General features: G+C 44.9%; 1 protein-coding gene across 1 annotated transcript in view; it reads right to left on the minus strand.

The window, feature by feature from the left end:
• The window catches only part of LOC138472757 (SPARC-like), a 659,099-nt gene that overhangs the window by 421,052 nt on the left and 212,546 nt on the right, over positions 1-25,501 (minus strand). Inside the window, exon 3 of the mRNA XM_069611089.1 lies at positions 4,365-4,449. Coding sequence (XP_069467190.1) covers positions 4,365-4,449 — 85 coding nt within the window. The remainder of the gene's footprint in view (positions 1-4,364; positions 4,450-25,501) is intronic.

The following is a 25,501-nucleotide window of genomic DNA, read 5'->3' on the forward strand; positions in this document are numbered from 1 at the left end:
CAGTCTTTTTAGAAATATGTTTTTTGTCCATTGTGAATCAACAAATGGTGTCTGTCCCTGCCTCCTTCTCCTGCTTGCAGCTCAGAAGTAATCTCCGCACCCTTTATCTGGCAGGGGCTATTTACAATCCTTCATGATTAGCATCTCCTTGCCTGAGAGGAAGTCCATTGTGCCCTTCCCAGAGCAGCCCAAGTGATCCTCCCCTCTTCACATGAATGTGAGTTCCTGGTCTAGAGGGCAGAAGGGAGGTGCCTGGCCCAGCGGGGGGAAGTTGTTTGTGGTTTTGGCTGGGAGTCAGGCTGAATTTAAATGTCATTTTGTTGCATTTTTCTTTGTTTAAAATAAACTTGCAATTTTAAAACAAGCAGCTAGAACAATGATTCCAGACTCTAAACCATGAAGTTTAGATAGTTACAACCTAGGTTACTCTTGACAACATGTCACTTAGATTTTAGACATTAGATCTTAATGGTACAAGTTTACAGTTTTAATGCAGGCTTTTGAAACGCGCCCACATTTTGACAGATCCCACAGGCAGGCACCTTTTGCTGTGGGTGTCTAGACGATAAATTCAGCTTTGCAGGATACTGCAATTTCACAATGATTTCTTGAATTCAGTTAACTGTGACACCCAATAAGAAGATTGGGTGTTTGTGGGTGTTTTTGTACCAGCATTCTTTATTTTCAGCCACCAAGAAAAGATTTAAATGCACGATTTCGGATTTCTTTCAGCCAGCACTGCTTTTCATGCAAGCTCCATTTTTCCTTGTTGTGCAGCCCAATGACATGTTTCAGAAGTGAGGTCTCCGTTCCACCACTGACAACATGCATGGTAGATTTGGCAGCCATCTTTTTGTGTTTTGTTGAGCGCACTTCCATAGGTTTTGGCTCGCATAGGGTTTTGCGGCCATTTTGATGATTCTGGCACCATCAGCACACAGTGATGCCACAAGGTAGAGCATAAGTGGGTTAATACATCCCACACATGTATGTGCAATTTCTAAAAATGTTAAAAATATCAGCTCACTTTTCAATGTATTTTATCAACCTGTCAGAGCAAATAAGTATGTAGCATATATGTCATCAACGAGAGTGGCAGCAAAGGATAATGTGCTCTACAAAGGAATACAAAATAAAGTAAAACATTCATACATTCAGTGGCAATGAGGTGTAACCAATGTTTATACATATGAGGCATGTTCTGATATTTTCATATAATATCTTGTATTGGCCTTCATTGAAGCATTATCCATCTGCTCACTCCAGGAGGGTACTATGGGTCTGATTCATGGAATGTTTTGCACGGTTCAAAGTGACTTTGCACTGCTGAAAAGTGACTTTACACTGCTGACATAAACCCTGATTCATGGAACTGTGCGAAGTGTATTTCTGTAGTGCAAATTCAGTGCAAAGTCATTTTGTAAATAAAATGACTTTTTACTGACTTTGCACTGCAAAAATACACTTTGCACAGTTCCATTAATCAGGGTTTGTGTCTCTAAAAGAATTCGAGGGGTGTGTGTATTAATGCTGCCTGCCCTGGGACTATTAGGTTTGGACTTGATAAGTAATCCTAACATGGTTAAGAGGTCTTTAAAGTAGTTTGAATGGGCTAATTTGACAGATAAATTCCATCAACAAAAAAGTTTACCCCATGTTGTTAATGAACATAAATGTGTGGGTGACCTGGCACAACCTTGGAAACTTTTTCCCTGCCAAAGAGTGAGCAAGATTCTGTGTGTTTTCCTTGAAACCTTAATAAGGCACGAGAAATACTAGTTCATCGTGGGAAGTTGACAAGGAAAATTAGCTTTTGTCGCTTCTGTGAGGCTAGTGAATCTTTTGAATCCTTCAAACATCTAATAATCTTGCGTCCAGCTGTGAACAAAAACTCTAATCTATATTTTTCCAAGTGTGTAAGTAAAATGGAGTTGTTTGATACAGATGAATTTTGGAAAAATTGCCCGAGGGGCTTGCAGACCCTTTATGCAATTGCCACTGTGGGGTTCTTATATTCATTGGGTCTCCATGATGATTTGTGATCAATTGCCTATGTAATTTTTTTCTTCTTTTTAATTTTTTCTTAAGTGGTCTTCCCTATTTGATGCTCGTGTTTTTTAACAAAGGTATAAGAATTGATAAGATAATAATGTAATTTTGTATGATGGCTAAATATGCCGTAAAGCTTTAAGCTAATCAGTGTTTAACATGTTTCTGTCTGCTGTTTTTTCTACTTTGCTATGGTTGGGCATTGACTTAGACTTAGACAATAAACAAATAAAAAATAAAAAAATTCCTTGAATCGGGCCCTATTTATGTGTTACACCAGTGCAAACTGTGTTTGTAGTAGGGTAACTAAGAACCGGTTTACTACTCCCTCCAGCCAATGGAATGACATTGATTTTCTGACCGGTTCTGTATATAACTGCCTATTCTTTTCTCCTGTGTACTTTGGACACAATATGTGGAAGCAGTGATCGAGGTAAAAGAAGACATTTAAATTCCCAAATAGAAAAATCTCGGTATAAAAGACAAACCTTTTTCGGGGACCGACGCTCCTTGATGAGATGTTAGGATATGCACTTAGATGTGTGCAGGCTCATAAGATCAGAAAATATATTTTTTTACTGACAGGGAATGAGGCCCACTTTCTGTACTGCGAGCTAGGACTGCCAGCATTTGAGTTCTGCAGTGCAGTGGTGTGTGCAGGGAGTGGCCCTGGAATCTGATTGGCCACCCCGTTATTCTAAACTATGATGATTTTGTGTGTGCGTGCTCCTACTTCATGTCAACCCTTCAAAGGTTACCGGCCCACTTGGGCCACCACAGTGAAAAGAGTTTGGTCCTGCCACTGCTGCAGTGTCTACAATGGATGGTGAATGCCCACTACTGCGCTGTGCGAGAAAAAGTACGAGCATTGTTCCCTTTAAATATATTGTACTTTTGCAATGCAGGGGAAGTTCACAGTACTGTTTACTTGCAAAAGCAGCGCTTGCCAAGCACAGTGGGAAGGGCTGTTTTGGCCCTCTGGAGCCTCTGTAGAGACAACATTACTGCATAGGAGAGCGTATTGCTATCACATCTGCTGCTGAATGAGTTACTAAACACAATATTCCCTTGGTCTTCCTGCACTGGCTGGACAAAAATCCTTATGACTTTAACACTACAGATATGTGCGTTCTCCAAGCCTGTGTTTGACACCTACATCAATCTTCTACAAAAGAGATTTTTGTCACATTTCCAGGGTACTGAATGTGCCTTATTCAGATGGTTTTCCAATGGAATTGTACTACTATAAAATGCTTCTGTAAATCAGGCCCAATGTGTCTTAACGCGTGGGCGGGTCTCACAACACACCAGAAGTATGACTTCATTCTTTTGCCAAACTGTGTCGAACTCGTCTTAATCCCTTAACCCTCTGACAGTGATACTAGTCCTAAATACCATTACAAATTGCTGTATTGCTACATCTACATGGTGACCCCAGCACAAGGAGCAAGCAAGTGGAGTGCGAAACCACAAACGAGCTGTACCTATCCTTGTGGCGTGTCACCTCAAAGGCTTCCCTTAAAGTACACGTATTTATACAATCATAACTTTCTCTGCTCTTCTTGTAGAATTGGGTTCTAAAAATGCCCCCACGCAGCATTGAGCGCTGCACGTGTGTGTCTCAGGGTGAGGTGTTGCCTTTCAGTGCAAAAAGAAAGGCTTGCACTGATGTCACTGGGTCGCCAAGCAATTTGCAAAAATGGCGGTGCTGACAAAGAACTGAAAGGGAATACTCCTTCATACCATGAAAGAACTACTAATTTGCATTAGAAACATCTGTGCAATCCATAGGGAATTGGTGTACAAATGCAGGAGGAAGATTTCCAGCACAAGGAAGTGAAATCCCAACATCAAAACAAAGGGTCTGGCAAAGAACAGCAGTGCATTATTAATGCATCTGCAATTAAGGTAAGACAGGGTCTGGCTGAAAAGGTAGAATGTCCTTTCTTTACATTCTTTACTTCCATTGTATTGCCCCAGCCAGCCTTGGTTGTTCCTACAGCAGGTGCCCTTTAAATCTGCAATATTCTGGTCTCCTCAGTCATTGAGACCGGCTGGGGTAACACTGTATTGCCTAGACCCCAGGTATTGGCAAAGCTGCCCATCCAAGTTATGCTCTATCTCTTACTTTGAAGTAAGTTAAGGGCCTTTCATCCGCCAATCGAAAGCAGTTCTTTTGAAAAGAAAAATGTAATTTTGCTGCCAAACAGATGTGCTAGCCTCGTAGAAATCAGCCCTCATGCAGTGCCACACATCCTTAGACAAAGCAGCGGTGTTTGACAGTAGGGACATGTACAGTGCAGTGCATATGGTACCTGGATCCACACGGCCCAAATAGGGAAGCACTTTGGCTTCTTCATCTTCTTGTCTGAATTTCCTTCCCGGTGCAGTCTGGGTTGCCTGCAAATGAAGCACAAGACAAATAATAGGGTGTGTGTGTGTCTGACTGCATTATGTAGGTCAGGTGCATTCTCTGTTGAGCCGAACATCTTGCCTCGTTTGGGCGTGTGTGTGTGTGCGTGCGTGCGTTTGGTGTGTGTGACATCATCATGATGTCACACACACCAAACGCACGATGTGATGATCATGTCTGCGAGTCCCCCACGCCCTCTTTTCCTGGACGTTCAATTCTCCGTCTGTTGCATTGGAGTTCAGTTTTGAGTCATTTAAATTGAATGTAATAGACTCAAAAAGCCAAGGCCAGGACTGGAGTAGGCTGTCCTCGGTGACGTGGAGTCATCTGGTAGGATGGGCACTGAGTAGGGGGGCAGTTCATTTGATCAGTGTGGGGGCAGGCTCCACCTTTATAAACGTCTTCTAAGAGTCCCAACCTAGGCAAAGCAGGTTATGGTGCAGTGGCAGCCCATGTGTCCAGCTTTTCTGTTAATGCTAGAAATCACTGGCACATGTTAATAAACAGAATGCAGATCTATGTATGTTTAGTGTGCATACATAAGGCAGACTCAGTGATAAGAACATGCATTTGTGTTTATTCTGTGAGCACAAAGACTCAGACAGGGCTAGCATGTCTCAGATCGCCAGGTCTCACATTAAGAGGCCTTGCGGGTTAGCTCTGTTGCTGCTTCCAGAAACTGCTTACCTGGCATGGTACTGAACTGCTTCTTTTAGTAATTAATGTATGAATAATATAAATAAATATGTTATTAATATAATGAAATGCACCTGCACAGATGTATTTTCATAGACCAGAGCCATCTATTTGGCTCAATAGAAGTGGAGGCTTATCGTTCTTTTAAATTGAGGGGCGTTAATAGTTAACCCCACATTGGCTCAAGAGGCAAAAAATAATGGGCAGAAATTATGCATTTTTACAAGAAATAATTTGTGAAAAATTAAGTAGACCACCATACAATTTACACCCGTTTGTGCAAGGTACCACATGACAAAATCCAGGAGAATCTAGATCACCATTAGTACACAGGAGTATTTTACAACACCTTTATGATTCCAATGCCACCATTTATTTCAGCACTGGCACTGTGAAGCACATGTTCATGGCGCCAGATAAGTCAGCACTGCCTCAGTAAAAAAACTTTCATGATGCCGGTGCCCCAATTTACGTTAACATTCCCACTGTAGAACACTTTGATGATAATTGTGAACGCCACAGATGTCATCATTCGCACTGTAACCAGGGGCCAAGATCTACAAAAAATGGGGAGAATCATTAACATGGCAATTGAATGTGGCGTCACCAGAAATTAGCCTATAAAGGTGCCCTCTGAAAAAAGTGGGGGGTCTCCTCAAAAAAGTGGTGGGACTCCATCCACCGGCGTGTACCCTCGACTTCAGCCCTGTGTAAAACACTTCAACGTCTTGTGCCAGCAAAATATGTCAGCTCATGACGCTAGAGCCCAGAAATGCCAGCAATTTCTCAGCCCACCTGATACCCCCAATCAATCTCCTCCTCCATCCCCAATTTCCTCTTGAAAGCACACACCAAGACACAATACTGCTCAGCACACACCCAAAGAGAACTGTTCTCATACATGCAGGCATGCATGTATGCACGCACACATACACACACACGTTTTTAATTATTTTCTTTCCTCACACACCTTCCCGCCTCAAACCTAATGTGGCTCCCAGCTTTCCATCAGCAAGACATCTACAATCAGGGAGAGGTGTCAAACAACACCACTCCTTGAATCCTGTTCCCTGCGCATGCCCTGGGCCCATGAAGTTGATGCCTCACGAAGCCGTCGATAGGAGCAATGTCCAGGAGCACCATCACTGCAAAAAGGTGGCCGCAGTACCTAAGCCAGCATGCCCAATGGGCCATTACATGTAGGAAAGCAAATGGCCTAGGTTTGCACAGCTCATTGAGCATGTATGGGCTGAGCTGCTAAACCCAAACATGATGGAAACAGAATACTACCTACTCCCACAACACCAGCCGGCCAAGGAGCACTCCCTTTTTCAGAGAGCAAATCACACAGCACCACGCACCCAACCAAATCTGCTAAATGTAATGTTAGAGTACTAGTCATCTGCGCGCTAAGAATTGTCGTATACATACAATAGCAGACATATCTTACAATGAGCTGCTCATGTAATGCAATGCACTCTTTATCAAATATGTTCAGACTACACTGTTCAAATCCATGACAACCTAAAACACTTCAAGGCCATGACAATGGCAGCTAGTCACTATACAAATATAGCATAACAACATCTATCGTTTATTTATGTACTTGTTTTTGACATTTAATAGGGTGCAGATTTAGCCCCAAGGCACTGGAACGCTAGAGTATTCTAAAGTAGCAATAGTACAATAATAATTAAAGTAAAAACAATAATCATATAGGGCCTGACTGACCCATTCAAAAGCATTTATAATTGCCTTTTGCGAATCTATAGACTGGGTTTTGAAAATAAAAAAGTGTTCAACACCCGCTCAATCTGAATCTCGGGTCAATCTTAAATTAAGGGGCAATGAAGGTCTGGAAACATTTGTCAAGCATTGTAAACAATGGTTGGGGATCTACAGAAATCTTCTCCTGCACGTAGCAAACAACAATTCAGATGCAAAACAGGAGAAGTCTGCAAGCTTTGGATCTCCTGAGGTTTTACATTACAACTTCCAGTAGCCCTACCCAGCATATGCAATGGTGAGACTAAATGGGAGTCATAGTCCAAAACGTGTAGTGGAATGCTGGTTTCAAACCCCAGCACTAAAATGATTACAACGTTTGTCCATTCAGTATATCAGCTAGTCTGGTCCTGAATACTATGTGCCCCCCCAACAAGAAAGTGTTGTTTTTAACATTGTTGACATTTGCAGCCCACCTGTCCTAGCCTTTACTATTTTACAAGGTCAAGGCCTACCATTTGTGTTGTTATAATGACAGTAAGTTGTCTGCCATATGCAGATACGTTCGGAAACTGCCCGTTATTAGGTATGTTGTATTCTTTGGTGGGCAGTTGAAAAGACATTCTTGGAGTACTCAAATGTTTCCTTTGCACAGGGGCCTATTTTTTAGAACAGAGTAATAGAGGTACTAGAGTATCTCATCATGGAGAATGCTGAATCAACTTTAGAGTAACTCTAATGTGTAAGAATACCCTGGTTGTAAATGGACAGTATTTTTGAATGAAAACTGCAACCAAGCTCTGCATCTGAATCAACCCTTATATGCAGAAACACACTTCTTGAATGTTGCATCTCTCTTTCTTGCACACATGATCTGTTGTACCAGTGCTGTAGCTCATGATGCCATAAGTGATGTTATATGTAATATACCTGATGTCAGATAATTTGTTATCAATATCTGTTCTTGAGCTATGCAACATTGGGTTTATCAAGTATTTCTGCTTTTATTCTGCCCACTAGACAAGAAGGGATTAGTAATCATGTACTGTGGTGAGGAAGAGCGAGGTGAGTTAGTTGAAAACTGTAATGAGGACGAGTGAGATGGGATTATTGGGGACATGAAGAGGAAGAGTGAGTTGGTGGTATTTTGGGACTGTGTTGAGTAAGGTGGTGGTAGTAGGAGGCTGTGGCGAGGAAGGTGTGTTAGTGGAGGCGTCTGAAGAGGAAGAGCTAGGTGGGGTTAGTGGCGGACTGAAGTTGTGTAGTTAGGGACTGTGATGAGGAAGAGTGAGGTGGTGGTAGTGGAGTACTGTGATAAGGAAGAGTGAGGTGGGGTAGTTGGGGACTCTGACAAGGAAGAGTGAATGGGGTAGTGGAGTACTGCAATGAGGAAGAGTGAGGAGGGATAATGGGGGACTGTGATGAGGAAGAGTGAGATGGAGTTAGTGGTGGACTATGATGAGGAAGAGTGAGGTGGAGTTAGTGCGTGACTGTGACAAGGAAGAAGGAGATGAAGTTAGTGAGGGACAGCGATGAGGAATAGTGAGGTGGAGTTAGTGGGGCACTGTGATGTGGAAGAGTACGGTGTAATTATTAGGGCACTGCAACGAGGAAGAGTGTGGTGGGGTAGTTGGGGACTGTGATGAAGAAGAGTGAGGCAGAGTTGATGGGGGATTGTGAAGAGGAAGAGCGAGGTGGGTTAGTTGGGTACTGCATCAAGGAAGATTGAGGTGGGATAGTGGAGTACTGCGCCAAGAAAGAGTGAGGTGTAGTTAGTGGGAGACTGTGACAAGGAAGAGTTAGGTGGAGTTAGTGGGGGTCTGCAATGAGGATGAGTGAGGAGGGGTAGCTTGGTACTGCAACCAGGAAGAGTGAGGTGGAATAGTTGAGGACTGTGACAAAGAAGAGTGAGGTGGAGTTAGTGGGGAACTGTTACAGGGAAGAGTGAGGTGGGGTAGTGCGGTACTGCGATGAGGAATTGTGAGGTGAAGTTAGTGTAGTACTATGATGAGGAAGAGTGAGGTGGAGTCAGTGGGGTCCTGCGATGGGGAAGAGTGAGGTGGGTTAGTGGGCAATGCAGTGAGGATGAGTGATATGGGGTAGCGTGGTACTGCGATGAGGATGATTGAGGTAGGGTAGCGGGGGACTGTGACGAGGAAGAGAGGTGGGTTAGTTGAGGAATTTGACAGAGTGAGGCAGAGATAGTGGGGCACTGTGAAGGGGAAGAGTGAGGTGGGTTAGTGGGGTAATACGATGAGGAAGAGTGAGGCGCGGTAGTGGGGAACTGTGACAAGGAAGAGTGAAGTGGAGTATTTGGGGACTGTGAAAAAGAAGAGTGAGGTGGGTTAGTGGGGTAATGCGATGAGGAAGATTGAGGTGAGACAGTGGCATACTGCAAAAAGGAAGAGTGAGGATGAGATCAGCTTGCTGCAAACGGAACATCTGGTGTCTGCCGATATTGCAAATATTGATGATAAGTATTGTAAACGTTCCCCTTCAATCTCTTTAAAAACATGTCTTATTGATATCTCAATTTTGGTTGTCGGTTTTTGGAAGACTCTGGTGGTGAAAAGTGCAATCATTTCTTATAGTAAGTGCATAAAAATGGATGGGCCATCAATCAATTAAGAGTTTGTTGTGTTCTGTTGTTTGAATACTTTCCTAATTCTGCAGTATTTCACTTTGTTTCTTGATGACAGCCTGCCCAAGGTTCATTTTTTTTTGTCCAGGTATAGTACTGACTTATTGGCTTGTGAATTAGCCTAGCTGGAGCTTGGTGTTGCTTTAATTGTTTCCAAACTTGTGACATGCATGCAAAAATTGGTCCAAGACCAATTCACAGTGTACGTATCGGACATGCAAAAGAAATTAGGTCTTAGGATTGTGCTCTTTCTTGAATAATTACAATAAACATTTTGAAGTGATAGTGTTTTTAATACATTGCAAGAAAAACAGTGTTCTGAGATATGTTCTCTTAGGACAATATAGTTAGGTTCACTACTTGTCTTCTAGTTCAATAGTCCTCAGATAGCTCCATGATCTGTCTGTTCATTACACCAAACAATTAAGTTGGGGTTCACCAATTGTCTGATAGTTCCTCTTAAGTCCTTTTGATTCCACCAAATGGTTGAGTTAGGTTTCGCAAATTGTCTAGTAGCTCCTCTAAGTCCTCAACACCTGTTTCACCGCTCTGGGTCTTGAGCGATTCTTCTGGAGTTTTGCTGATCAATGTAGCAAGTCCAATGTTGCAATGATTAGGATCCTTGGTCAGAAGAACAATTAAGTGTTGTTCATGCAGTGTTCTCAATAGATCCGTGTGAAATCTTGTTGCATAAAAATGTTCTGTCAATTAAAACTTTTTCCATTAATGCTCATATTGTTCTCAAGTGCTCCTTAATATGTTAATGTGAGTTTTGTGCCTTAAATGGTTATGCTTTATGGTTCTAAACTGCTAACCAAACTTTTCAGGTGATGTAGAATTCAGTAAATATTCAAAAGCTTGTTTTACTCTTGAATGCACCTTAAAGATTTATATGGGAGTTCAAATAGTTCCTCTATAGAGAGAGCAGTATGCCAAAGATGCTGCTCATGGTGCGGTCGCCACATATCGCACATGCATAACAACAAATGAAGTCAATGAATTCAGTATATGATTCAGAACATAGTCTCATTTGAGTGCATTGTTGAAAGGGAGACACATTTAACACACTTGTTCAATTTGAATTTCAAATGAGTTTTCCCAGCTATGTCAATGGGTTACTGGTACTATTGTGACTAAAAAAAACAAAATGTAATGTTAACATTGAAAATAAATTTGAAGAATTGGTATGGAGAGGAAGTTAGAATATACTTCGTGAACATGCCAAAGAGAAAACAAACTCCAAAGGTTATTCAACTCATTTTGAAAGCAAAATAGCAACATATATATTTTTATAATGGATTATGCTAATTCTTTCCAGAAAAGTTAACTTTTTCTCTTTAAACTGCTTAAAGGTGAAGAGGTTATGCCAGGGGTTAGAGTATTTTTTTCTAATATCTATTTGCCTTACCTATACCTTATTTAAATCCATGTCAATTAGATATTTTATATATGGAACCTGGCATATATTATGGACTGAGCCATCGTGAATATGTGCTTTACAGTTCATGTGATGACATACATTGTCAGCAAGTCCATTAAAGTGTTTTTCAGTGGCACCACTGGCATATTTAAGCAACATCAGCTTTAAAAAATGTTTACAGAGCAATGCTGGTATATGTTGCAGAGCATCGTGAATATGTGCTTTACAATGGCATTGTTGGCCTATATAAAGGACACGCATCTTGAAACATTTCTATTGTGAAACTACTGACATGCATTTTGGTCCCAGGCAGATTGAACAAGTGTTTTATAGAGCCATGCCATTATATTTTGTGAACTGAGGCATCATGAATATGTGCCGTTTGAACCCAACATTTAAAAAAAAAAATTAACAGCAGGAAATGCCCTGAGACCCCTATGTTGGTTCATGCAACCTCACTTTGCTTGGTTACTTGCAAATGTTTGTAGGAAATATTCTTCTCCTGGGCACAAAAAGCTGCCGCCACCACTTGCAAATGTATGTGAAATAGTTTCTGGTGCATCAAAGGCCCGATGGTCATGTCTTTGAAATGATCTACTACTATTACAAATATAGGGTAGTCACTGTTAGGCAGAAACCTGTGCAGTTCCCTTGGGGAACACTGCAAAAGATTTAGGACTACAGGTAGAGCAGTAAACCCCTTTGGTAGCAGTCTGTACCACCCAGATTTACCTGGTAGCTGTGGCTGAGCAGTCAGACTTCTCTCAAGAAGAGTTAGGCAGTATGTAAAGTATACACAATATGTACCAAAACACAATAGCACAAGCAAACACTGACCAGAGCTTGGTTTCAAAAGTATATAGTTATTTATTTAAAATACACATAAGTTAAAAACACTCTAGCAAAAATATAGTAAAAGCACTTCAACACAGTTATACTGAAAGTAAATTCAATCCTTTCTCCTATCTAGACAACTCTAGGTTAACACCACTTAATTAAAACAGAGGTGAGTGCTTAACGTTAGATGACACTCTATTAGTTTCCAAGAAAGGGAGAGAAAAAGCAGAAATAGGTTAGACACACCACTCTAAGGTCCAGAACACTTGCAATAGGCTTAAAGAAGAATAAAGTCACAGGTGAGCAAAAGTCACTAGGCAGGGCCCACTCTTAGAGTAGCCGGAGCGAAAATGTGCCCAAGATCACACTGTTAGTTAGAGATTCAAAGTCTTGCAAAGAGTCGAAAAGTGTTTAGAGTGGCTCAGAAAGTTTAGCCAAAGTGTCCCAGGCACTCCCAGGTTCGAAAGCCGGGGACTTAATCTACCCCGTACAGTCGGTAGCAAGGGAAGCCAGGCGGAACACAGTACCTTAAGCGGAAAGGATCCTCCAGCGGGGGCAGTTGTTCCAGGCAGCGACAGCAAGGCTCGACGTCGGTCAGGGGAGAAGAATCTCTCGCTGAAGAGCAGAAGAGAAAGGTCGTAGCACTGCCCGGGAAGAAACCAGCCGCGGAGTCCTCCGGTTAAAGGGTTGGTACCGACTTTCGCGGTATGGGGGTAAAGTGTGGTATTCCGGATGCCGGGGTGCTTGGCACAGGCAAGGCGGCCACGAGATACCTCAAAAGAACGGAAAGAAGGCGAAAACTGGTTGTCCCCACCAGTCAAGGGAAGGAGCCACTCCGTTAAGAGTTCTCCTCGGTCGTCGGGAAAAAAGTGGTGAGACGGTTCAGCAGGGCTCCACCGGGTGGTGTCGTCGAAGCAGGTCGGCTCAGCTCTTCCCTCGTCGGATTCTTGGTCCTGTGGCGACTTCTGAAGTCCCAGTCCCCAAAGCCCTGCTTTTATGCAGCAAGCCCCCATTCACCCAGCCTAGCTGTCACTCAAACATGCTAAGTGGTGAGCCGGGCGGCTCACCACTTGGGCCAATCAGGACGGAGTGCGACTTGAGTTACCAAGGTAACTCAGTCCAGGGTGCCTAAATCCCCCTCCACCCCTCCTAAGTACCCCAGACAGAGTGGCACCACTTTGGAGGGCTTCTGTGGAGAAGCCCGCCAAAAGTGGAACAAAGGGCTCCACTTTGGGTCAGAGTTACAGAGGCGAACACCAACGCCATTTTAGAATCAAGTTTTGGCAAAAAGTCCCAACCGGAGTTATAAAAATAAATATATAAACCGGCGGTATGTTTAAGGCTACCGTAAATAAATAATTAAATGTGTTAGCCTAAAACAATGGGAAATCCCATAGGGAAATATTCGCGGTCGAATATAAAAAGTAGTTTCCACTGCCACCAGCCAAAACTCGATCAGGGGGGACGGAGACGTGCCCCCTCGACTAACAGACCCTGGGGCAATCGAATTGCCCCAGCCAGGACGTCCACAATATGATGGTTTGTACTGGTTCTGTTCAGGATTCAAGACTAGCAAAGTCTTTGGTGACTTTACATGCCCTGGGAGACAGTAGTCAGTCCCAGGGTATGGAGTCTATGCTGGGGAGTCCCTAGGACACCCCTGGGTCACGGCACAGAGGGTGCTGTGTGACCCACATCACAAAAATACATGAGGCCCTATGGAGTAAAAGACCCCATAGCCCATTCAACACAAGGTTTAACCAAGAAAACACACTTCAACATGTCCAAGAGTGAGGGTAAAAGAGTCTCACTCTTGGCAGGAGAAAACATTAAACCCCAGAAATCCAGCAAAGCTGCTGGGGGACTCACTAGGTAGGGAAATTCAGCCTAAACAGAGAATTCTCCCTAACACTCGCCCCCCCCAGACTAAGGGACAGGAGGATTTAATCCACTCCTGGATGAACCTCATACCTCTAGTCGATGATATACATCCTAGAGAGTCCATCAGCATTTTGATGGTGACACCCTGACCTGTGCTCAATGGTGAAATCAAACCCTTGCAGGCAGATTGACCATCTCAATAGTTTTGGATTTTCCCCTTTCATTTGCATTAACCATCTCAAGGGTTGGTGGTCAGTCTGAATAACAAAAGTAGAACCATACAAGTATGGCCTAAACTTCTTCAGTGCCCACACAATAGCAAAGCATTCTCTTTCGATAGTTGCCCACCTTGTCTCAGGATCCTTCAGTTTCCTACTGATGAAGCAAATGGGGTGCTCCCTACCCTTCTCATCCAGTTGGCTTAGAACTGCACCTATACCTACATTGGAAGCATCAGTTTGTACAATGAAAGGTTGGTGGTAGTCAGGAGCTCTCAATACTGGAGCCTGGCAAAGAGCTCTCTTCAGTTTTTCAAAGGCCTGATTGCACTCCTCATTCCATTTTACCTTCTTAGGGAATTTGGGAGAGGAGATTACATTCAGTGGAGAAGCTATGGTCCCATAGTTCTCAATGAAATTCCTGTAATACCCAGTGAGGCCTAGAAAAGCTCTCACTTGGGTTTGAGTAGTTGGTGTTGTCCAATTTTGCACAGCTTCAATCTTGCTGGGCAAAGGCCTTATTTCTCCACCTCCTACCTCATGTCCAAGGTAGACCACTTTACTTTGACCAATCTGGCACTTACTGGCTTTGATTGTCAAATGGGCCTGTTTCAGAGCCTGCAACACATGTCCTAGGTGGTTCACATGTTCTTCCCAGGAGTGGCTGAAGACTGCAATGTCATCCAAGTATGCCATGCAGAAATCTTCCATCCCAGCCAGAACTTGGTTCACCATCCTTTGGAATGTGGCAGGTGCATTTTTCAGTCCAAAAGGCATGACCTTAAACTGGTACAAGCCAACTGGGGTTGAAAATGCAGTTTTCTCCTTGGCATGGTCTGTCAGGGCTATTTGCCAATAGCCTGACGTCAGGTCAAATGTGCTGAGGTACTTGGCTGTACCAAGTTTATCCACCAACTCATCTGTCCTGGGCAAAGGGTGGGCATCAGTCTTGGTGACTGCATTTAGAGCTCTATAGTCCACACAGAATCTCAAGTCTTTGGATCCTGCCTTTGGTACTAACACAACTGGGCTAGACCATGGACTAGTAGAGGGTTCTATTACCCCGAGATCAAGCATCTTCTTGACCTCTCCTTTGATGTGGGCTCTGATATGTTCTGACATTCTGTATCCTCTGCTTTTGACTGGCAGACAGTCACCAGTGAGTATCTCATGCTGGCCCCAAGGGGTCAAGCCTGGTGACAGTGAGAACAGGGAGGCAAACTGATTTAACATAGATTTGCACTCCTCTTGTTGCTCAGGTGTCAGGTCTGAAGAGAGATTGACTCCTTCAACTTTTTCATCTAAAGGTACACCTCTGAGGAGATCAGGGAGAGATTCACTCTCTTCCTCCTCTGCAGCTGAAGCTAGGAGCAAGGCTCCTACATCAGGTCTGGAGATGTATGCTTTTAGTCGGTTGGTGTGGAAGACTCTAGGAGCTTCCCTGGGTCTGCCCAGATCCACCAGATAGTTGACCTCTCCAAGTTTTCCCACAACCTTGAAGGGTCCCATCCATTTGTCTTGCAAGGCCCTCTGCCTTGTTGGGAGCATAACTAGAACTAGCTGGTCTTGAGTAAACTCAACCATGTTAGCCTTCTGGTCGTGCCAATGTTTGACCAGGGCTTGACCAGCTTTCAAGTTGTCACTTGCTTCTGCCATCATGTGTGACATTCTCCTCCGGAGACCTATCACATAGTCAGTCACTCTGACTGGCTTGAGGGGAGGAGCACCTTCCAACCCCTCCTTAATCAGGGCCAATGGACCTCTGACTGGATGGCCATAGAGAAGCTCAAAGGGAGAATAACCTACTCCCTCCTGAGGGACTTCTCTATAAGCAAAGAGAAGGCATGGCAGTAGAAGGTCCCACTTTTTCTTAAGGGGTTCTTCTAAAGCACCTATCATGCTCTTCATGGTTCTGTTAAACCTTTCAACCAACCCGTTTGTCTGAGGGTGGTAGGCGGTTGAGAACTTGTAGGTAACTCCACAGGTTTTCCACATGGCCTTCATGTAGTGGGACATAAAGTTTGACCCCCTGTCAGAGATTACCTCCTTAGGAAACCCAACCCTGGTAAAAATACCAAGGAGGGCCTTAGCCACAGCCGGAGCTGTAACAGTCCTCATAGGAATGGCCTCAGGGTATCTAGTAGCATGGTCTACTACAACAAGGATAAACCTGTTGCCTGAGGAGGTTGGAGGATCAAGGGGACCAACAATGTCAATCCCTACCCTCTCAAATGGGACTCCCACAACTGGGAGAGGCACTAAAGGTGCCACATTCTTGGAACCAACCTTACCAGAAGTCTGGCAGGTATGGCAGCTCTTACAATATCTATCTACTTCAGCCCCCATCTTTGGCCAATAAAAGTAGAGTGAGAGCCTTTCCTTGGTCTTCTTGAAACTCAAGTGGCCAGCCAAAGGTATCTCATGGGCTAGTTGTAAGAACTGTTGTCTGTTTTCTTGTGGGACTACAAGGCGTTTGTAGTCTCCAGGTTCAGACTCAGTGGGTTCACTGTAGAAGAGGCCATCTTCCCAGTGCAACCTATACTTCCCAGGCTCTTGCCCATCAGCTTGAGAAGCTGCCTGGTGGCGGAGACCCTCCAGAGTTGGACATTCTCTTTGCCCCTTACGAAAAGCTGCCCTGCTAGGCCCACCTTCTGCCAGTAAAGACTGCAGCTCAGGATGGTCCTCAGGGTCCAAATCTCCAATAAGGTTGGGGCCTCCTTCTAGCTCTTCCTCAGAGTCTAGCTCAACCACACAGGGTTGTACCTCCCTCTCAGCCTCAGCTGGAGGTGGAGTTACAGGTGTAACTTTGGACAACCTAGGGGAAGTCCTTGTTGGAAGCACTGGAGTGCTTGCTGCTGGCTTTTTCCTAGGAGTCTTGGGTTGCCCCTTTGCTCCTGATCTGGTAGTTACTGCAGTAAGTTGCTCCAGTGGTAGAGGAGTGATTTCTGTCATCATCTCCTGAGATAACCCTCTCAGGGTTTTCTCCCTTGCAGGTTTTGTGAGTTCCTGAAACCTTTTGCTAGGAGGTCTGGGGGTATGAGATACAACTCCAAGAGCTTTGAGGTCATTACCCAACAGAACCCTACCTGGCACTTCACATTGTACACTGACAGGTATTTTTACAGCCATATCATTACATTGGATGAGAACTGGTAACTGGGGACACATCTGCACAGGCCCACCAGCTAACTTGGTGAGGCATTTGGGTGCCTTAGCAACATCCTCTGCCTTGAAAAATGATTCATCCACCACAGTTATGCTGGCTCCAGTGTCCCTAATGGCAGGAGTCTCCTGACCATTCACCTGGACACTGTCCTTATAATACTCTTTAGTATTATCTGGGATAGAGTTATAGACATCTAAATTCTGTTGCTCCCACAACCCCAGAGAGACTAAAGAAACACTAGCTGAGACTCCAGTGGGTTCATCAGCTAGTAATAGAAAGTTTCCACTTGCCATAGGTACTTCCTCTTCTGGAGCGAAGGCTAAGGAGGCAAGCTGGACCCCTGAAGGTTTACCCTTACATCTGGGATCTCCTTTCACATGGTCAGTAGCCTTACAAACAAAGCACGAGCCAAAGGCTCGCTGGAATGGAGGCTTGTTCTGACCTCCTTCTGGTCTGGGACCAGAAGGTACACTAGCCTGATTTGGTTTCCCTTGTGGCTTACCCTTATAGTTTTGTTTGGGGCCCTCTTTGGAATTTGTAGTATTAGAATTCTCTTTGGAGTCCTTTTTAGACTGTTTTTCCCCATCCTTCTTCTGAGTTACCCCAGAATCCTTGTGAGTGGCCCTGTTGGCAACCCACAAGTCAGCAGCCTTAGCTAGCTTCCGGGAATCTAATTCCCTGGAATCAGCCAAGTGTTGTCTGAGCTCAGGAGAGCAGGCATCATAAATAGTCTCCAACATAAACAAATTCTTCATACCTTCATAAGTGTTCACCTTGTAACCCTTAATCCATCCCTCTAAGTTTTTCAAACATTCATTCACCCAGGTAGCCCAAGGGGTACCATCATGCTTTTTGAGGCTCCTAAACCTCTTAAGATACTGGGAAGGGGTCTTCCCAAACCTAGCTATCAAAGCTAGTTTCACACATTCATAGTCCTTCCTATCCTCCTCCCCCATCTCCATTACCACATCAGTTGCAACAGGGGGAAGCCTAGAGAACAACCAGGTGAGTAAGTCATTTCCTGTGATGTTCTGGAGCCCATGATTATATTCAAACAGAGACAACCAATCCAACACATCCAACTTAGGCTCATACATACCAACCAATTCTTTAGGCATCCGGGGTCTTTTAGGACTGGAACTTCTAGAGGAGCCAGAGAGAGAAACATTCTCAACAGATAATTTCTTCATTTCTAAGTCATACTTGAGCTCCATTTCCCTTAGCCTTAGTTCTTTGTCAGTTTGAGCATTAAGTTTCTTATACTCCAATTCTAGCTTCATTTTCTCCAGTTCAAAGTACTGAGGACTAAATGTGGGACCTGGTAAAGGTCCAGTAGGCACAGCAGGTAGAGCAGGCAGAGGCCTAGGGGGGACAGTTACAACAGCCTCACCCTCCTCTTCTGACTCTTCCTCAGAAACATCAACATTTTGCTCCATGTTAACTTCAACACTGTCATCTACAGTTGCTGGAGTGGTAGGTTCCTCTGAACCATCACCCAGACTTTGGTTAGCTAACAATCTTTCAATCAGCTCCATTTTCTTGCCCTTAGTCAGGAGATCCTTATGTTTACAGAGCACTCTTAAACAATCAGCAGTTTTGGCTGCAAGGGACTCTTGACTATAGCTTTCTATAACTGACATGTTAGAGGTTTTACTTTTTCAGTGCTAAGCTTTGTGGTTAGTTGCACTAAGGTATCTAAAGCACAATAAAATGTATACTCAATACAAATCCCACCGCTGTACACCAGTGTTAGGCAGAAACCTGTGCAGTTCCCTTGGGGAACACTGCAAAAGATTTAAGACTACAGGTAGAGCAGTAAACCCCTTTGGTAGCAGTCTGTACCACCCAGATTTACCTGGTAGCTGTGGCTGAGCAGTCAGACTTCTCTCAAGAAGAGTTAGGCAGTATGTAAAGTATACACAATATGTACCAAAACACAATAGCACAAGCAAACACTGACCAGAGCTTGGTTTCAAAAGTATATAGTTATTTATTTAAAATACACATAAGTTAAAAACACTCTAGCAAAAATATAGTAAAAGCACTTCAACACAGTTATACTGAAAGTAAATTCAATCCTTTCTCCTATCTAGACAACTCTAGGTTAACACCACTTAATTAAAACAGAGGTGAGTGCTTAACGTTAGATGACACTCTATTAGTTTCCAAGAAAGGGAGAGAAAAAGCAGAAATAGGTTAGACACACCACTCTAAGGTCCAGAACACTTGCAATAGGCTTAAAGAAGAATAAAGTCACAGGTGAGCAAAAGTCACTAGGCAGGGCCCACTCTTAGAGTAGCCGGAGCGAAAATGTGCCCAAGATCACACTGTTAGTTAGAGATTCAAAGTCTTGCAAAGAGTCGAAAAGTGTTTAGAGTGGCTCAGAAAGTTTAGCCAAAGTGTCCCAGGCACTCCCAGGTTCGAAAGCCGGGGACTAAATCTACCCCGTACAGTCGGTAGCAAGGGAAGCCAGGCGGAACACAGTACCTTAAGCGGAAAGGATCCTCCAGCGGGGGCAGTTGTTCCAGGCAGCGACAGCAAGGCTCGACGTCGGTCAGGGGAGAAGAATCTCTCGCTGAAGAGCAGAAGAGAAAGGTCGTAGCACTGCCCGGGAAGAAACCAGCCGCGGAGTCCTCCGGTTAAAGGGTTGGTACCGACTTTCGCGGTATGGGGGTAAAGTGTGGTATTCCGGATGCCGGGGTGCTTGGCACAGGCAAGGCGGCCACGAGATACCTCAAAAGAACGGAAAGAAGGCGAAAACTGGTTGTCCCCACCAGTCAAGAGAAGGAGCCACTCCGTTAAGAGTTCTCCTCGGTCGTCGGGAAAAAAGTGGTGAGACGGTTCAGCAGGGCTCCACCGGGTGGTGTCGTCGAAGCAGGTCGGCTCAGCTCTTCCCTCGTCGGATTCTTGGTCCTGTGGCGACTTCTGAAGTCCCAGTCCCCAAAGCCCTGCTTTTATGCAGCAAGCCCCCATTCACCCAGCCTAGCTGTCACTCAAACATGCTAAGTGGTGAGCCGGGCGGCTCACCACTTGGGCCAATCAGGACGGAGTGCGACTTGAGTTACCAAGGTAACTCAGTCCAGGGTGCCTAAATCCCCCTCCACCCCTCCTAAGTACCCCAGACAGAGTGGCACCACTTTGGAGGGCTTCTGTGGAGAAGCCCGCCAAAAGTGGAACAAAGGGCTCCACTTTGGGTCAGAGTTACAGAGGCGAACACCAACGCCATTTTAGAATCAAGTTTTGGCAAAAAGTCCCAACCGGAGTTATAAAAATAAATATATAAACCGGCGGTATGTTTAAGGCTACCGTAAATAAATAATTAAATGTGTTAGCCTAAAACAATGGGAAATCCCATAGGGAAATATTCGCGGTCGAATATAAAAAGTAGTTTCCACTGCCACCAGCCAAAACTCGATCAGGGGGGACGGAGACGTGCCCCCTCGACTAACAGACCCTGGGGCAATCGAATTGCCCCAGCCAGGACGTCCACAATATGATGGTTTGTACTGGTTCTGTTCAGGATTCAAGACTAGCAAAGTCTTTGGTGACTTTACATGCCCTGGGAGACAGTAGTCAGTCCCAGGGTATGGAGTCTATGCTGGGGAGTCCCTAGGACACCCCTGGGTCACGGCACAGAGGGTGCTGTGTGACCCACATCACAAAAATACATGAGGCCCTATGGAGTAAAAGACCCCATAGCCCATTCAACACAAGGTTTAACCAAGAAAACACACTTCAACATGTCCAAGAGTGAGGGTAAAAGAGTCTCACTCTTGGCAGGAGAAAAAATTAAACCCCAGAAATCCAGCAAAGCTGCTGGGGGACTCACTAGGTAGGGAAATTCAGCCTAAACAGAGAATTCTCCCTAACAGTCACTTACGGCTATTCTTATAGAATTACAAACTCTAAACGAACCATCCACAGCCACAATAAGTAAATATCGGAATACACGAAGTGCGAAACGCGCAGTGGTTGATGGATCTTATCCCTATGATGTCCTTTCGTAGTTGCTCTTTAGTTTTACCAAACTCTCAACCAGTGTCAGCAACTATTTATCTCCCCTAGACAGTAACTCTTCAGTTACTCTTTTGTGGCCTTTCAGTATCCAAAACACCGAAACATCTTGCCATATAACAACTCTTCTCATTAGTGTGTAACATTAAGATACAGACCCTTAGAGTCTTTAATTTCCTCAGTCTACTTAAGTGTACATTCTCAGTGGATGAGAATGTTATATATACGTGTAAAATCTGTTGCAAAGAGTGCCCCTTATCCATACTCTAAAATTCCCATAAGATATCCTTGTTTGGGTTGCCATGCTGTTTAGCCCAAAATCCGATCCAGAACATAACAGGTTTAAAGGCAATTAAATCCTACACGTGTTAAAAAACTTACTTCAAAGGTTGTAATGCATATTAGTACCCGGCGAGGGTGCAATCAGAATGAAAGAGCCATTCTGATTGGTCCAAGCTGAGTCATTACCAGGCCAAGAATCCCTCTGTCGGGATTCCACAGCCTTTGTCCCTGGCGGGGGGCGTGCAACTCCTCAGCCAATGAGGATGCTTGAAGCGGGGCCATCCCCGCTCCGAGCCTCCCCACGGCTGAGAGGCTGCCTTCAGGTAAGGCTTTGCCTTTTTTTTCCTCCCTTTTCCTCCCTCCTCCCACCTCCCTGCTCTCCCCACCCCACTTACCTTCTATACCTTGTCCCCGGTGGGGGACGTTGGCAGCTTCCTGCCGTGTGGAGACTCGTAGCGGGGCCATCCCCGCTCCGAACCTCCACACGGCTGGAGGCTTCTATCATCCCCCGCCGGGGACCCAGGTACGTTTTATTTTTATTTTTTTTCCCTTCCCCTCCCTTCCGCCCTCCCAACCGCACTTACCTTCTTTTTTTTTTGGGAGCGGAGGTGCTGGAAACCCTTCTGTTTCAAGAGCATCCGCTCCCGATGGCCGCCATGGAAAGGGAAAATGGACTTTGTTTTCCCTTTCCATGGCGGGCATTTTCTTTGACGTCTTTTTTTAAAAAAAAAAAATAGCTTTCAGTGCCCCGGTCACGAAGTTTTTGCGGGCCGGGGTACTAATAGCTATATGCCCCTCGCGGTGGGGGCATTACCAACTCTGGTAATGCCCTGGAGCCTTTGTTAAGGCCCTCGCTTCGCTCTGGCCTATAACTATGTGCCCGTGGCCTTACCTGAGTCGGTAATGCCCCCGCCGCTCGGGGCATATTTCTTAATTAGTACCCGGCGAGGTTCAATGAGCTTGGAAAAGGCAAGCTCATTGGTCCTCGCCCGGGCCTTAGCTGCCCGAGAAGGCTCCAAGCTATGCAGCGTCTGTAGTTCTTTTCACGAGACTGGTTGCCACAGAGAGGGAGAAGGGACTATGTGTAGTCCCTTCGCCCTTTCCATGGCAGCGATGTTGTTTTGTTTACTTTTGTTGCACTGATTTTAATGGCCGCCATGGAAAGGGGGAAGGGACTATGGGTAGTCCCTTCTCCCCAATCCCTACAGCCATTTTATTTTCCTTTTTTTCTCGAGTCAACAACGGTTGCGTCGTCGTTTCTTGATTCGAGAAAAATTGCAATTAGTACCCCGGTACGATGTGCCGGGGTACTAATGGCAATATGACCCTCAAGCAGGGCCATTACCAGTCAGGTAATGCCCCGGTGCTCCGTTAAAGACCTTGCTTCACTCGGGCTTCTAACTATGGCCCCAGGGACGTTACCCGACTGGTAATGGCCCCCCCCTTGGGTCATATTGCCTAACGGATGCTTAGCGATATAAATAACAGCTTAATAAATGTGCTTTCACCTTCACCAATAGGACACACAGTTGAATAATCTGTAACTTAATGCCATATAAATGTTTTGAGGTCTACACCTCCAATACAGCACAACATTGTTGCATCATGAGTATGTGAAAATTGGTGTGCTGCTGCTGCTGGTTGGATTACATACTAGATGCTCTTACTGATGGAGAGCCCATGATTTAGTAGACTTTAGCAAATCAATCTGAATATTTCTCTGTGTTCATCCACTTGTTGTCCATGTAAAATGGTATGCTCGTAAGCCTTGGCACATACCAGTACTTTTGATTTGTTTCTATGTGTTCAATTTTGTAAACACAAAGAACGAAAACCGCACAGAAAAAAATACACGGGAAAATGATGCACATTTCAGTAATATACTACTGGGACTACCGGCTTATGCTCTTCGTCTGCTTTTTATTCTCTCCTGCATACACAGAGAACTCTTGAGTCTGTACTTCAGTTCTAATCCGAAACAAGCTCGGATTGGACAACATTGGTTCCATATGTAGATATAATTATAGAGATTGAAGTGCGCGCATCGGTTACGCACAGTGGGCGCTGACAGAAGTCTCGCCCAAGTTAAGCCCATCTGGGACTGCCCGTCCCATGGGCAAATATTCTACCAGATACCTCTATGACTACTACTCACTCGCCTTTTACACTACTTCAGTTGGTCCCTTTGGGTATAGTGTTGCTGCCCTCATTGGTTACTGCAACTCCTACCCAGACTTGGCAACTCTGTCCGGTGCTGCCAACAAGGTGAGATGCTTGCTTTTTAATGCCGCTCTATACCAGCTCATGTCTATGACTGCTACAATCTGTTTAATGATCTATCCCCAGATCTCTGTCTTATAACGGATACCTGGTTGTGTGATTCTTCGGGACCGGCTTTAGTTCAAGCTTTCCCATTAGAATATAATTTTCTGCACGCTGATAGAGACTCTCCTCACCCAGGCGGTGGCTTAACTATAATTTCCTGGCCCGCTGTGCCGTGTGTCTCACTGCTGCTTTTTTCTTAATATCCAAATGGAAGCCTTGCTAGCTCGGATTAATATATCGGCCACTCAAACCTTACATGCATTACTGGTTTATCGCCCGCCAACTCATCATTCGCTTTTTTTGTTCCACTTTTTTTGATCTTGCTGCCAATCTTAAACATTGTTACTCAGATTTTATTTTTCTTGGGTATTTTAATTTGCACTCTATAAAGGTGTTGCCTCCCTTGATCGATAGCTCTTTGCAAGCTATGCACAACCTCGACCTTTTTCAACACATCAATGACCCTACCCATAGGCAAGACAATAGGTTAGGTCAAATGTTTTCGATTGCTACGCTTGTTACAGCTTTTCTTTCTTTCAGTGTCTTATGGACTGACCATTATGTCCTTCCTTTCGCTATTAACTATACTGTTCCTCAGCCGTTGTTGGCATCTGATCTGCCCTGCCACAATTTCTGCTGAACTAAAAAAAACTCCTGCCCCATTACTTTGAAGTAACCAAGGTGGGGGTTCTTCTTGCTGATACTACCTGGTTTCCTGCGCAGGAAACCAGGTAAGTTGGTACGTTTATTTGTGCTCAGCTGTACACCATAAGTGCGAGTGTAACACAGGAGAAACACTGGCACATCCAGATACCAGCTTGGGTCACACTAACTGTCACACACACATCAGCCTTCGAATACCATGCACTTGCGCGTTCACTGGGCCTAGTAAGATCGCTGTTTTGTTCTCCCCTGTTCCCCTCCTTTGCCTTGTCGCACTCTGAAACACTTGTGTATGAGCGCGATAGAAATAAAATATCAATAAACAACATCAAAATTCCAATGACACCATCACATTCCACTGACAGCCATCCGACCTCAAAGGAACCAATGATCCTCTCACATGGGACTTTTCTGTTGTTTCCTCCGACACTCCGGACCCCTCCCTGCGGGCTGAGAGCTTTCCTTGTCTGCACTGCGAGCAGCAGGCGGCTCTGGCAGGCGATCGATCACCCATCCCAAGGGTTGTCAGCAACTATCTAGGACCGGCATCGCTACGTGTCCCTCGTTTCCCATCCCACTTTGATATCATTGGCCGGTTGGGACACACACCCACCTGTCATTCTTCCACTTGGAGGTATCCCATTGGTTACCTCGCACACCGCAGGCACCACCCTACGTGCCGCAGCTGAACGCGCCACACGGTTGCCTTAACAACCGTTCCTCTTGTTTTCTTTACTGCATTTCAGCCTGCATTCATAGCGCAGCTTCCAGCGAGGGACAAACACAGCATACACTCCGCTTTACCTCACTCAGACTCAGAGCCACTGACCACGGAGCTTCATTCTCCCTATTCGCAGGTAACATTACATAGCTCTCGTTACCTACGCGGCTGATACTGGTTGTACAGCCGTACACACCTAACATCTGTTCTGCATACGGGCATGTATCTCTGCCCGACACTCACTCTTCTCTCAGATTTTATGTCGGCTTCCCTTGCAGTATCTCTCACCGGGACGCCTGTTTAGGGACGAACAATTTGATGTTCACACAACCTACAGCTGACACTACTGGGACCCAGAAGTCCTATCACCTGCTCAAGCGGATTCTTCCTCTTCTTTTCCCAGTCTACCCACGAGAGGACACATTTCAGGTAATCTCCCTGCCATTCTTC

This window comes from Ambystoma mexicanum, chromosome 8 (genome assembly GCF_040938575.1).
Source record: "Ambystoma mexicanum isolate Mex_15411 chromosome 8, UKY_AmexF1_1, whole genome shotgun sequence".
Taxonomy (NCBI): domain Eukaryota; kingdom Metazoa; phylum Chordata; class Amphibia; order Caudata; family Ambystomatidae; genus Ambystoma; species Ambystoma mexicanum.